At 33.0% G+C, this 13,883-nt stretch overlaps 1 protein-coding gene across 2 annotated transcripts; it reads right to left on the bottom strand.

Annotated features, from left to right (window-relative positions):
• Positions 1 to 1,690: 1,690 nt before the first annotated feature.
• LOC149736010 (tetratricopeptide repeat protein 39B-like) lies at positions 1,691 to 13,284 on the bottom strand. Of its 2 annotated transcripts, none has more exons than XM_089877739.1 (16): positions 13,119 to 13,284; positions 12,414 to 12,547; positions 11,887 to 11,962; positions 11,472 to 11,527; positions 10,993 to 11,069; positions 10,519 to 10,586; positions 9,469 to 9,633; positions 8,804 to 8,978; positions 8,277 to 8,404; positions 6,090 to 6,229; positions 5,452 to 5,562; positions 4,960 to 5,077; positions 4,635 to 4,767; positions 4,384 to 4,525; positions 3,958 to 4,074; positions 1,691 to 3,255 (listed from the first exon to the last, which is right to left on the bottom strand). In XM_089877739.1, exons 1-16 carry the CDS (start codon positions 13,158 to 13,160, stop codon positions 3,153 to 3,155), a joined length of 1,785 nt encoding a protein of 594 aa, XP_089733865.1. In that variant the 5' UTR covers positions 13,161 to 13,284; the 3' UTR covers positions 1,691 to 3,152. The 2 variants fall into 2 exon arrangements, with proteins under 2 accessions (XP_089733865.1, XP_089733864.1); XM_089877738.1 differs by having other exon boundaries at positions 4,384 to 4,528; positions 13,119 to 13,282.
• Positions 13,285 to 13,883: the final 599 nt, after the last annotated feature.

Genomic DNA, 13,883 nt, shown 5'->3' with positions numbered 1-13,883 from the left:
TACCGTGCCCATAGTACTAACATTGCACAGCTGGAAATCCAGACTAATGTAATCGCTATGTATATATCTAAATTAAAACTGCTGCCTACAACCAACATGTTAAATACCTAAACAGCGCTTCGTGCAATATATAGTAGGTTGGGGTAAGATGGTCCATTTTCATTCTTTTTTATCGTTCCATTTGATAGTAATCAAAGAATATTTACAAAATTATACAACCGTATCGCCACGACTCTATATAGCGATGTTATATGTTAAAAACACGACCAGGAAATATGGGACATTGTATGCTTACTATCCATCTTACCCTGCAGTTCTATAAATACAACACATTTAAAACCATTGTTAACATTACATCCTTTACTTCTATCCATCTGTAAATCGCTGCCTAAACAGATTTAGCTTCAACATACAAACCATAGACCTGCCTATCTCAGCAATCAGCATCAGAACCTATCCGCCATAATAACCGAAAACCGCTTACTGCGTGCCTGCATTCAACGTCTCAAACAATTTACAATCAAGCAGCAAAAACTAGACAATTTACAATCAAACTTTAACATACAACCCATGGGCCTGTCTATCTTAGAACCTATCACCGCCATAATAACCGAAACGGCTTACTTCGTGCCTGCATTCAACGTCTCAAACAATTTACAATGAAGCAGCAAAAAACAGAGTTTCGCTTCGTATGGGAGGCGTCGGTGCTTACTTTGCTTGAAGTAATATTAATCAGCGTTTTTTTGTGCTCGCAATGCATTACGTCTTGAATGTAACTTGTTTATCCGCACAGCTTCCATCACTTATGTTGTGCCATTGTTTTTAGGCCTACTTGTATGGTTTATTGTTAGTTGTTTATCCTCGCATGGCGTGGCAACGACAGCCCTTATAACATGAATGATCTGTTTCATACACCTCGTGTCTGCTATAGGGAGTTTCCATGTATGTAATCGTATCTATATGTGGAAACCTTATCCTTGCGATATCGTGTAAAAAGAAATAACAGTACAAAGCAAGCTGTAATATGATTTGTCAGTTGTTATAATACGCCAAGAATAAAAAGTATACGTAATGGTAAAACGCAACTTAGTTGGCTTATTTAATTAAAGCTGATAAATATTATTAATTAAAGCTGATGACTGTAGAAAGTGTGCGTAATGATTTAGCTCAGAGTTGACACAATATTCGGTTGTTACGTAATAAATCAATGTAGTTTCACCTTACTCATAACACGCATTACAAGTCGTTTTGTTTTACTTCCCCATTGTCTTATTTATCCTCGACGGTGCAACTAAAGTCATGTATAGTAGGATGGGGGAAAATGGGACACCTTTTATTCTATTCTATTTTCTCGTCGCATTTGGTAGTAAACAAAGAACATTCAAAGAAATATAAAACCGTATGCTCACAATTCCCATAGACCGTTGTTATTTGTTTAAAACACGATCAGGATATTTCGATATTGTGTGCTAAAGGTGTCCCGTCTTCCCCCACCCTACTATATCAAGAATACCCTAACTATTCATACACCTTGTGCCCGCTAACAAGTTATCAACATACGTAACTTTATGGGTGATTTTGTTTTCTCTATAGCTGACCAAGTAGACAATACATTAGTGACCACTGGGTTACAGCTACAGCTTATCTACTTTAGTTTAAACATATTCTGTTCATATTTTCGCGAACAAAGGACAAACAAAGTCATATTTGTATTATTCTTAATGCTACTAAAACAAAATAAAACAATTATAGTTCGATCTGTGCTCTGTTAGATTCAAAACGACATATTTGCAAAAATCACCAAAATTTTTAGTTTGAGGAACATTCGCCTACAACCTACATAGCGTAAATAGCGATTCAAATTTGCATAGAAATGCATAGGTTAGGGGGGACGTTTTGGAAAAACAGCGAAAGATTTTAATTTGAAAAGCGAATGACAAACTTGTAGGTAATTGGGCAGAGAAAAATGTATAAATATAATGGTTTTTGAGCATTTTAGAATGGACAATATAGCTATATAGAAGCGGTAAATTTATGAGTAAACCAGTTTAATAAAATTATTATTTTTTAACCAATTTAAGAATTAAAAAGTGGTCAAAATAGTTTACTTATTTGGTGTTTAAGCTAGAGCAACTCTGGCTTAAATACCAGGTCCTACGGCGTGCCTTGCTGTAGAACCTCACCCATATAGAATAGAACAATTAACACCAAAAGTTAGATAACAATTTAAATGACCAAAAACCGTTGGTGTTTTGCAAACCATGGTTTAAGTTCCCACCCTTGTTATATTGATTGTAAGATAATGATAAATGTACAAGAAACACATACACAGTGTTAATTCTTCAAACGTGATTAAAATTAAAATTACATTGGAAAACTAAAATTAAAATTACATTGGAAAAAAAGTTACAAACGCATATCACATGTTGAACAAAGACATCTAACAGAACTAAGTGAAAGATACACCCAGTGTTGTTCATTGTGGGTGTATGTTGTACAAAACATGGCAAAAATCAACAAAAAATAAAAACACTCCTTAAAACTTAGTGATTTCGACCAAAAGCGCCCAACCGACGCCCATTTACACAGGTGACACATAAAGACCCATTAAGTTAGGGTGAAAAAAAGTTGTAAAAAAAAGTTTAAAACAAAACAAAGTTTTTATAACAAAATATTTATTTTAAAAAACAATATTTAACACCCAGTAAAAATGACTATTAACGTAGTTTTTTATCTGTTTGCAATTTGCGTAAATTATAATTTAGCGAAAAATGCAATCAATGAGTTAGACATGTTATATACTAAAGTGCTTAGTTTAATATAACTACATTATATGGGTGGGGTAAATTGAGACACTAAGAAAATAGAATGAAAAGGTGTCCCATCTTCCCCTACCTTATATGGATGGGAATGTGTTACTACTGCATAGTCCACTATTGGGGTAATACATATTTAATAAACCTACAGAAAAAAAACACATTTAAAGAAAGAGATGGATTAAAAAATACACATAACGTATTATGGTAGTCTTGAATGTTCATGATAGAAAAATAAAATTAATTTAATTTGAGAAAAAAAAATTAAAAAAATTATTGTCATGTCCATTGTGTGCTACTATTATGTCATAATGTACATTATTATGACACGTTGTTTCATGTTGAAAAGCTTGGTTTTGATATCTCGTTGAGTTTGGTTTGTGCAGCGTGTATGCGGAAGTGAATACGAGACTCCATTGAGTAGTGTGAGTACGTTTTCCTGTAAGTGGTGTTAGATGCATAGGTTAACTATATATATTGATAGGTTGTCTAAATTGTGAAGCAAACAGTATATAATTAAAAAAATAAAATCACCCACAAAGATATGAGGTAACTCAAAATGAAGCGCGAGGTGTATGAAACAGCACTCCCGTCTTATAACGACTGTCATTGCCATTCTACGCGAGGACAAATAAGTGACATGCGAGGTAAATTGTTATAAAAACTGTCGTTTTCCACCCACGAGAGGATAAATAAGTTACAATTCTACCATATTTAGGTAAGTAGGGTGACTCTGTTTGAATAAGTAGAGTAACATTGTATATGGACATTCTATTCTACATGGGTTAGTTCGTACAGTGTAACACCCTATGGACCTTAGATTTAGGCCAGAGTTGGCCCATTATCCCAACATTGTATATGCACTTTCTATTCGGGTGAGGTTTTACATTCGGGCACGCCATGGGTCCTGGGGTTTAGGATACAGTTGTTTCAACATTCTATTATATATGGAAGAGGTTTTACAGCAAGATAACATTCTTATATATGGGTGAGGTCCTACAGTGGGGCACGCCATGAAATCTGGGGTTTAGGCTAGGCTAGGCTTCTATTATACATGGGGGAGGTTTTACAGCATGGTTTACCATGGGACTGGTATTTGTTCCAGAGTTGACCCATACCCTACCAACAACACACACCCTACCTGATATATTTCAGATGAGCAGTTGCTTCATTGAACTTTCCTTCTTCAATACACATCCATGCTAAGTCAGCTAACGCTGCAGGGGCTAAGTAATGGTCCTTGTTTATTCCTTTGTAACTGAAATTGAACCCGAAGTTAGCTTATTATTTAAGGAATATTTGATTAATATTATAATAGGGTGGGGGCAAGATAAAACAAAAATTAGTGGTTTAAGAAGTTGAAATAGAATAGGTGTCTAGTTTGTTATTGTTTTAGGTAATGTAAAAAATTTTTTTTCGTTGTTCTTTTTAATTATTATTTAAACTCAATATTTCATTTTTCTTTTTAAAATTAGAATTGCTTAAGTTGTAATGTGGGGTGTGCAAGTTCATATATACAAGATCACAAACTTTATATTTCTAATTTTAAAACATAACAACCGCTTACTTTTCCTTGATATCCGACAGACAAAGTTCAGCTTGCATTGGTTGTCGATCAAACCTTAAACAAGCTCCCTTCATTAAGTTTAAGAGGCAATAGTCGTCATAATAGTTGAAGGCGTCACCTTTGTCATTCTTGCTATTATTATCTGCTGTATAATGGACAAACTGTCAATTTCCGGCCACGCGAGAATAAAGTAAGTTACAATTATTTATTCATTAATGGAAATTTATTCCAAAAACCGGCAAAATACACACCGGAATTTGATGAAAACTTTTCCTTTTTTTCTTCTAATACATTTTGTTGTTGAATAATGAGTTGAAGATGTTTGTCGCGAATTTCCTTGTTTTGTTTCAACATTACGAGGCCATTCCATGCGTAGATCATTTCCTGTGTAAAGTAATTTAATTAATATTAGTGTAGTTACGTATGGACTATGAACATTGTTTGATTTTTTATCAAAACTAAAATGTTTGGTATTGGCACATTTGCCAAATTGAATGGAAACCAACTTTACATCGCATGTCACACTGTAGGATCTCACATAGAATAGAAACTTTAGACACTACACATACACCTTACATGTGCGGGCAGTAGAAGATATTCTTGTTGCTCAAAATATTTGCGAGCTTTCCTGATCAAGAACTTCTCCATTGGAATGCTCTTGCCAGCAAACCTTTGCTTCAATGAAGGCATCTCCCTTAAAATAAGAAAATGGTCACGACATTAGAATACACAACATACAGGAATTATTTATCTTTTCAAATAGAAGAGCGGTAACTAAGAACAGATTAATTAAAAAAATTAAGGGAAAGAATTAGCAGCAAAACGACAGTCATTAAAAACGCTCTGTGAGTAAAAATACTTGGTCCAATACCCAGACAAGCAGTGTGCTACAACCCATTAGTGACCACTGGGTCAGAGTAATATCCGTTAAGTGTCTTGCCCAAGGAAGAGTAAAATTACTTAAGTGAAAGTGTGGCTGCTAAACCAATAAATCAAATTTATAATATTATAAAAAAAGGATAAATTATAAAACACATAAATGTAATATATATTGTTGAAACACAATACTTAAGTAAGGCGACAATTTCTTCTTTGTGTTTTAATCCATTACCATCTACCATGTAGAGAAATACAGCTTGTAGATAGGTGTACGTACATTTTGACCAATTGCTCTCTTTTCTAAACAAACATAGAAGCATGACAATACTTTTGGTTATTATATATTTTTAAAAAAAGGGAAAACTTTTTGACTTTGAAAGAATTTGCCCTTTTTAAAATTAAAAAAAATGCATTAAGTATAAGTATAAGTAAACATACCAGCAAGGCAGCAAAACAAAGCAATTATAAAATGATATAAAACTAAAGTGCTTGCTCAAGCCTACTTACACATTAGAATTATATAATGTAGATATTATTTCATATATTTAAAGCAGTGTGAAAGAAGTCAAGTTAAAAATAATAGAAATATAAGTGCTTGCCCTTACATGCAAAAGCCTTGGTAAATTAGCCAACACTCATATGGAGAAAACCATTAGAAAAATCAAACTCTATCATACGTGCAAATGCAAACATTATATGATTCACACAAACACAAATATAGACCTTATTTTATCTTCATAAACAGCAGCATAAGATTTAAAAAATCATTAAAATAATGAAGCACTATTATACATGCAAACATACTGTATACTTCACACAATATAGACCTTAGTTTATCAGCATAATCAGCAGCTTCTTGCCATTTAAACAGAGTAGCATGACACCACATTAACTCCCAGTAACAAGCATGAGAAAATTGCTTCCAATCGTTCTGTAGTGTGGCTGCTTTTTCTAAACGGCCGATCGCCTGCGTTTCAAATCATAAAATCATATTAATCAAATAAATGAAGAAATATGTGGCTCGGATACGGGTAGAGTAGAAATGTTGGTATAGGAGCAAAATATTCAGCGACAAGCAGAAAAGGTGCTAACTTTTTGTTTGTTTTTTTTAATAATTTAACTGATTGAATAAATGTGAACGAATGTAACTTATTTATTTTGCAAGGCAACAACAGTTTTTATAACATGGGTGTTTTATTTCATACACCTCTGGTGTTTTGTTTCATGTGCCCACAATAGTGGCTCTGTAGTTAAGAGGTCCAACCATTGTGCCACAGATGTGTTTTGGGAATAAGGAACAAGTAACAAAGATTATGCAGCCAAACAGAAAATATTTCTACCTAGTACTTTTACACATTTGCATTAATGCTCAAACCACTGTATCATGGTTGTGTTGTGTTTTGAAAAAAGAAACAAAGAACAAACATATTTATATAGATTTCTTATTTAACAAGATCTACATAAAGAAATTTTGGAAAATAAAAATAGAGCTGGAGTAAAGAAATTTGCTTATAAAAAATGGCAATAAAATTTCTGGAAAATAATGCAGCAACAAAAATGCAAAATAAAGTTTATAATTTAAAATTATTTTTTATGTAACTTGGGCCTTTAATACATGTACTTGCATTCAATGTTTGGTAATAATTAACCATTGTAACCATCACAATGGTTTGCATTGTTATGAAAACATAAATCAAAGGAAGGTAATGTTTGCTAAATGACTCATATGCAAGTTAGGTAAACATATGAGAACCACAACACATGTTATTACTCTACTTAAAATAGCTTGGCACAGTTAGGTTATGTAATGCTTGGGCAAGACACTTAACTGCAATTGCTTTAACCCAGTGGTCACTAATGGGTTGTCTAAATTATCAGCCATACATAAAAAAACGAAAAAATCCCCAAAAAATAATCACCCACGAAGTAACATACATGGTAACCCATCAACTGGCATGTGTATTAACATACATGTTATAACGACTGTCGTTTGCAGCCATGTGAGGATAAATTAAGTTACATTCATGCTTTATAATGAATGCTACATAACAACACCAACAATATCTTGCGTTGTATCTTGAAGTTTTATGTGTAATAGCAATTACATAATTTTCAGAAAATGCCAATGAAGTGTATTTTTGCAAGTTTAATAGCATCAATAGTTATGTCTTGGTTTTCTGACATTATATCTCTTTAGTTCTGGCATTAATTTGATACCGGAGTTTAACTTTCTACACAGTATGTATAGCAGCAAGGCCAAGGGTTTAAATGCAGTCACCGGCGTTTCCAGTTTATATAAGTTAAAAAAATACTCTAGACAAAGATTTCACATTTTCATTGGAAATTTATAGCTTTTGCTGACACCCTACAGAAAATTTGCCGGTCTGTTAAGTTGATAAGTGTCAGTCGCCATGGCTCAGTAGTTGCATTGTGACTAAAAGATACTGGATTCTATGCTAGATACTGCATACCCATAGGCACCTAACATGGGTGTGCAAGGTATGCCTGTATACCCGGAAAATAAATCAGAGTTCTCATGAGTAGGCTAACCAGTATAAATGCATAAACAATTTGTCTTAAAATAAACATTATACAGCTGTGATAGTGCAATGAACAGTTTATTTTCTAATAAAACCTAATAATATGACGAGAAAAATATTCATGCTTTCACCGGCATAAATTTTTATCTTTAAAAACTTTACCCTGACTTTTTAAAAAAGGTGGCAATGCTGATACTAATGATGCAGATGTCTTTAAACAACATAAACTATAATATCTCAAAACTATTCCAAGATATTCTGATACCATTAATGGGATATCTGTTTCTGAACAACGTAACCAAAATTTTGTCCAAACTTTTTTAAATTTATCGTAGCCTCCTGGCTTTTCTCTCGGACTCAAGCAAGGTAAGAATACGGGTACCTCAAATTTCAAATTTAGGCGCCAATGCTGATACTAATGATACGAATGTATCTTTAAACAAACTAAACAATACTTTGTCCAGATTCTCCCACCTTTTCAAAGTTTCCTTTCAATTGTTCCAATCTTCCAGCGTACAAATAGAAGAAAACACCGTTCGGAAACTTTTCCAACATTTTCGGCAAAATTATCCCAACATATTCTAAGTCTGCATCATGGGTGCCTGAGGAATAAAAGTATTTAAACTTACGCATTAACACATATTATATAAAGAATTGGCTAACTCTGACCTTTTTGTTTTCGGAAAAAGTATTTAAAAAATTAACTAAAAAAAAAAAATTAAAAAAAAAAATTAAAAAACTTTTAGTTATAAGAATTATTGCGGTAACGGGCTATGGAATAGAGATTTATTCTAAATTCCAGGTCTTCTTGGCCTGCCCAAGCGAGTGGAACCTCACCCTTTGGAATAGAGATACATAAAACATGTAATATTATTTTTAGCATTTTTTTTTTACAGTGTTTAGTCAGTAGACTAGAAACCCTTAAACACATTAACCCTTTTTTACAACAAACTCTGCAAAATAAGTTTGTAAGACCACAGCATCTTATATGTAACTCCTACCAACATGTACTGTAACAAACAGGTTGTATCCCAATATGAAAAGTGAAATAAGTGAACTTCGTAAGTTGACGTTGTTGAAACCGTCTTTAAGTTGTTGTAAGCCTTTCTTCTTATCTGAGGTGAAACCAATCCATTCAAGTAAGGAAAGGATTTTAGGGGGAAGGAGAGACAAGCCCTGGATGGGAGAAACACATTGTTTACAAGTCTAGAGATCTCATTTTGTAAACTTGGACCAATATATTGACATTAATGTCACCTTTATTAAGGCATGACGTTAAATGTCTAGTCCAAGGTCACATACACCCAGAATGATACTTGGGAGCAACAACACATATCAATAATGTATATTTCTAAAACATTTTTTTTACATGTGATGATTATAATGTTGAGGTAATGATCCGAATCTACCCTTACAAAAAAATAATAATGGCTACACACCTTGATCTATAAACAGAGATCAAAACAGGCGGTGACAACAGCATGAATGTCAAACACAAATTCAATAATACATTGACAATAAATATCTTGTTCTTATGATATTACTTACACAGATACATAAATATACATTATATCTGCAGCTTGAAGCATAAAGACATAATGAAACAGCCATGACGCATGCATAGTGGAGGTCGAATACAAAAATAGCATTAAAACAACAAACTCACGATGTTAAATGCACCACAGCCCAGTAAAACAGCTCCAATGAAATCTTGAGCGTGATTTTTACAATTTAATGTCTTGCTGTCAATCAACTTCTGGCAGTTATTGTATGTTTGGTAACATAGACGAACTTTTAGTGCACCACGTATGAAACTTATGAGGTTTTCATCCTAGAGAAAAAATTTTCTAAAATGTAGTGAACATTTTTTTAAAACTTCTAAAGAAAACACAAATCAAATAGGGGTTTCTGGTTTTGCAAAATTTATCCCCTAGAACAAACCTAATGTTCAAGAAATGGTGAAAACTGTTTCAAACAACGCTATAAGAAACATAAAATTGAATAGATTTTTGTTTCTTTTCTATTAACTGATCTTCAGCACAAACAATTTTAAATCCTTTTTATTAAAAATCATAAAAAAACAATGTTTTGTCTACCATGCGGAATAACTCAGCTTAGGTTTTTGACTGGTGGCATTGACATTATAATAAAGCTGTTTTAAACATTCTATGAATTACCATAAGCGGTATCTTCAATTTAAGTTTTAAAACAAATTTTGAAAAAGTTGAAATTAAAGTAAATGTTCAAAAATTTTTTTATGTTAAAGTAAATAAAATTTATGATCCCGTAAACAATATGGTTGTATTTATATTTATTAAAAAAAAACCAAGAAAGCCTTCGGTAGCCACAAATCGTAGTAGTAACACTTCATAAATAATTTACGCATAGTCCGATACTGTATGCATTATCCTTTATTGTGATGTCACAATATACTTTGAAGCTATTATACCCAAACAATGCAAACCACAGATTCTATAAATACAGGCTTTAAAACAACCTTTGAAAATGGTTTGCATAAAAATTTACAATTTTACTATTTAAACTGAATGTTTACCAAAATCCAAGTAGTTTAACTTTATATACTTGAAAAAATAAATGCCACGCCCACAACTGTAGAAGCCATGTCCTTAATGTGTTTGGACTAAAGACAGGTATGTTACTGCATCAAAACCATGTGTACTTAGTTTGAAATAAATAAATCAGATACCAAAATTACCTGAATAAATGTAAGGGCAGCTCTAAATAGATTAAGTTCGGCAAACACAACCTCAGCATGGAGTTCAACTGAATGAATAACATAACAATTATTTTGATTTTAACAGAATATATTGGTATAACAGACTGACAACGCCATTTAGGCGAAATATATATATATTTTATTATACTATTGGTTGAAATTGATTTGGCTGTTACATTTCATAGCTTCATCCTAACTATATTACTTCACAAAAAATTGTTCAACTCTAAAATAGACGATATAACGACTGGTGAATTTGTGGTTGCATCACACCACGTGGCATTCACGGGCGAACAATGCCGTGTGTGACGTAGCGCGTGTGTGACGTTTACACGTATAAAGACGATATTCGTCTATATAATAACCAGATCAGGGTCAGATTAACAGAATTTATTACAAGTTATAACGGTTTCTTTGTGTTAAAAGTTTGTTTACAAAAGCTCATTTTCTTACCATCCGTAAAATCATTATTGTCGCCAAAGCCAAGGATTTTAGTGAAGGATGACGTTAGGTTTTGCTTTTTACGATATCTATGAAAATGGTTATTATTATTGTAATTAAAGTAAATATGAAACTAAAAAATTAAACACAGCCTACAAACCTGGGGTGGCAGGGTGTGTAGGCCTACACTAGGTTTTTCTGTATTGAATAAATGAATGTAACTTGTTTTATACTCGCGTGGCCGGATACGACAGTCGTTATAACATGTGTGTCTATACACCTCGTGTCAGCTTAGTAGTTACCATGTATGTTACTTTATTAATCACTAAAATTAGAACCAATAAGTGGTATTTGAGTGACACCAAACCCTGCCTCCCCTGTGCTGAACAGTGTGAAGCAAAAAAAATCAATACAACCCTTTCTGGTTTGGAAGGTATTAATATATATGAACAATGGTAATGAGCAGGTAGGCAACAAACAGACGTACTCACCTATTATTGAGCTGCACTGCTTTCTTTATGCTGAGTATTGCTTTGGCTATGGCAGCCTGTATTAAGATAATGTAAAAGAAGTTGAAAATATGTATATATATATATATATATACCTGTACTAGTAATAAAAGAACAGCCAATGTAGTTACTAAACTTTGAAAAGAGTAGTAAATAACAGTTATCCACCAAAACATGGGTTTAACGCTTGTACAAGAACACACATTATATCGAAAAATAGACATTATATCGGGTAGCTATTAAGCCTTTCAGAACAGATTGAATTACAACAACTATACATATATAAATATTTTTTAATATATATTTATTATAACCTTATCTAATACAGTACATTGATCAATCAAGAGTCTTTAGCAGTCTAACAGGCTTACACGAATTGATTAAGCCAAAGCTTTACCTGTTCAAAGGTCAGAGATGCTTCTAAGAATAAGAGTGTTGACAATCCTAATGCATGATACATGCTTGTCACGCATCTGTGTATCAATATGCAGAATTGACTAAATATTATATATCTATATTAAAGTAAGTGTAGATACTATACGCAGTTGTTTGATTAACATGTCAAACCATCAATGCATATCGTCATAATGTTGCCAAATACAATGTGGGCAAGGGAGAACTCTGATGTTGTGTTGTAACATACAGCAAGCAAAGCAGGTGTGACCTTGGTTTGATAATAACAACAACATAGAAACTTTAACAGGGTGCAAAGACTGGTATAGGCTACTATCTTGAGTAGAAAAAGTATTTCTAAATTGGTAAATAAAATAAAATCTAATTTTTTAACATGATAAAATATTATTTGTACATTCTAATTCTGTTGAGAACACAGTGTTATAAAAACCAAATACAGTTTAATTTAACTTATTCAAGTAAATCAAACATAATTAAGATATGTTACAACATAGATTCTAATTACTTCACCTCTCTTGCATTAATTTCTTGGCTTCGTCAAATCTGTTATTAAAGAAAAGATTAATTGCAACGTTCACTTCAGCAAGAGCCACGTTCAAATCAATGGATTCTCCTGAGGATATTTGACTAGATGCATCTTCAAACTGGAATACAAATTTAAATTTAAACATGGGTTAAAATACAATAAAAGTGAATGCAATTTAGTAATAAAACTATAAGTGGATCAAAATTAATGTGAAAATAAAGGCTTTTCTGTGAGGACCAAGTCCTACGTCATGGCACCTGGGATTCAGGCCATAGTTGAACCATCAAATTTACCAATGCTGCTACTATCGTGGGTGTGAATGTCTTTGGCCAAGATACTTAACTCTGTAACTACTCAAACCCAGTGGTCAGTGGTCACTAACAGGTTGTTCAAATCATTAGCCATACAAAAAAGGACAGCACATAAAAGAATCCTCCAAATTTACTTATGCAACAACTCGTAATTGGTCATGAGGTGTATGAAACAGAACACCATGGTATAACTTTTGAAGTAGCCCCACAATAGAGGTATAACGTTAATATAGCACTTCCCACATAGTTTTTACACAAAATTAATGCAACTGGGGCATTTTATAGTAAATATGCTAACAGAACACAGCAGGAAAATGTGAAATTTTACTTGTCATAAAAAAACACGGATATATAATGAAAGGGAACCTATAAATATACCTCGTCGTCTGAGTCTTCCTGAGGCTTAGTGTTCGAATCCATGCTAGGGTAAAAAGTTTAATAATATAGGTTTTGCTTTTGAGAGGTATTTTAAAAGCTACACTGTACGTAGTAAACGAAAGGAACTGTTTACTGGAATTCGTAAATCAATAACATGGGGAACCCCCGATAGTAAGACAAATGCGGTTCGGCAACGTCAGAGGTATGGCATTTAATTGGGGACAAAATGGACATTAATACACTAAAATGATATAATGTATGTTTTTAGGCTGCGTTAGTGTTATAAGATAACTTGGAATTAAACTGTAGTCCTTGTTTTACAGGATAAATACAGTAAAGACATTTTAGTATTCCCTGTACTTTAAACAAAAAACAGATTAGCAGTTTCAGGACTCTCCTTTTGTTTATACAATTACAACAATAATACGATACCATGTTTTAGAAGTGTAATAGCAAACGATTATCGAATTATAAGCAGTTTAAAGTGTAAAGGATACGCCCATTTCATCAAAAAACGCAAGATTCGGTTTAAATACCGCTGATGCGGTAGGCCTACATTTATTAGCTGGACGTTCAAAAACACTTCGTAGCATGTAAATAAATTGGCTGTATTTAGGGTGTTGTACTTAAAAAATGCCAAATTTGGAATAACACTTTTTCCTATATTTTGTTTAGCCCACGATTATGGTAACCGTTTAAAAACGTCCAAGTGACGAAATCACGAATAGGGGTTTGCAAATATGAACTATAAGATTACACCCTGTA

The sequence above is a fragment of the Ciona robusta genome, chromosome 5 (genome assembly GCF_009617815.1).
Source record: "Ciona robusta chromosome 5, ASM961781v2".
NCBI classification, from domain to species: domain Eukaryota; kingdom Metazoa; phylum Chordata; class Ascidiacea; order Phlebobranchia; family Cionidae; genus Ciona; species Ciona robusta.
Note: the sequence above shows the minus strand (reverse complement) of the source record. Positions and strands in the feature narration are given on the sequence as shown.

Coding starts and splice junctions, on each gene's coding strand:
- LOC149736010 (XM_089877738.1), bottom strand. CDS start 13,160: ATGGATTCGAACACTAAGCCTCAGGAAGACTCAGACGACGAG. Junction 5,563..6,089: donor GATTATGCTGATAAACTAAG/GTCTATATTGTG, acceptor ATGTTTGTTTAG/AAAAGAGAGCAATTGGTCAA. Junction 4,075..4,383: donor CTGTCGGATATCAAGGAAAA/GTAAGCGGTTGT, acceptor GTTCAATTTCAG/TTACAAAGGAATAAACAAGG.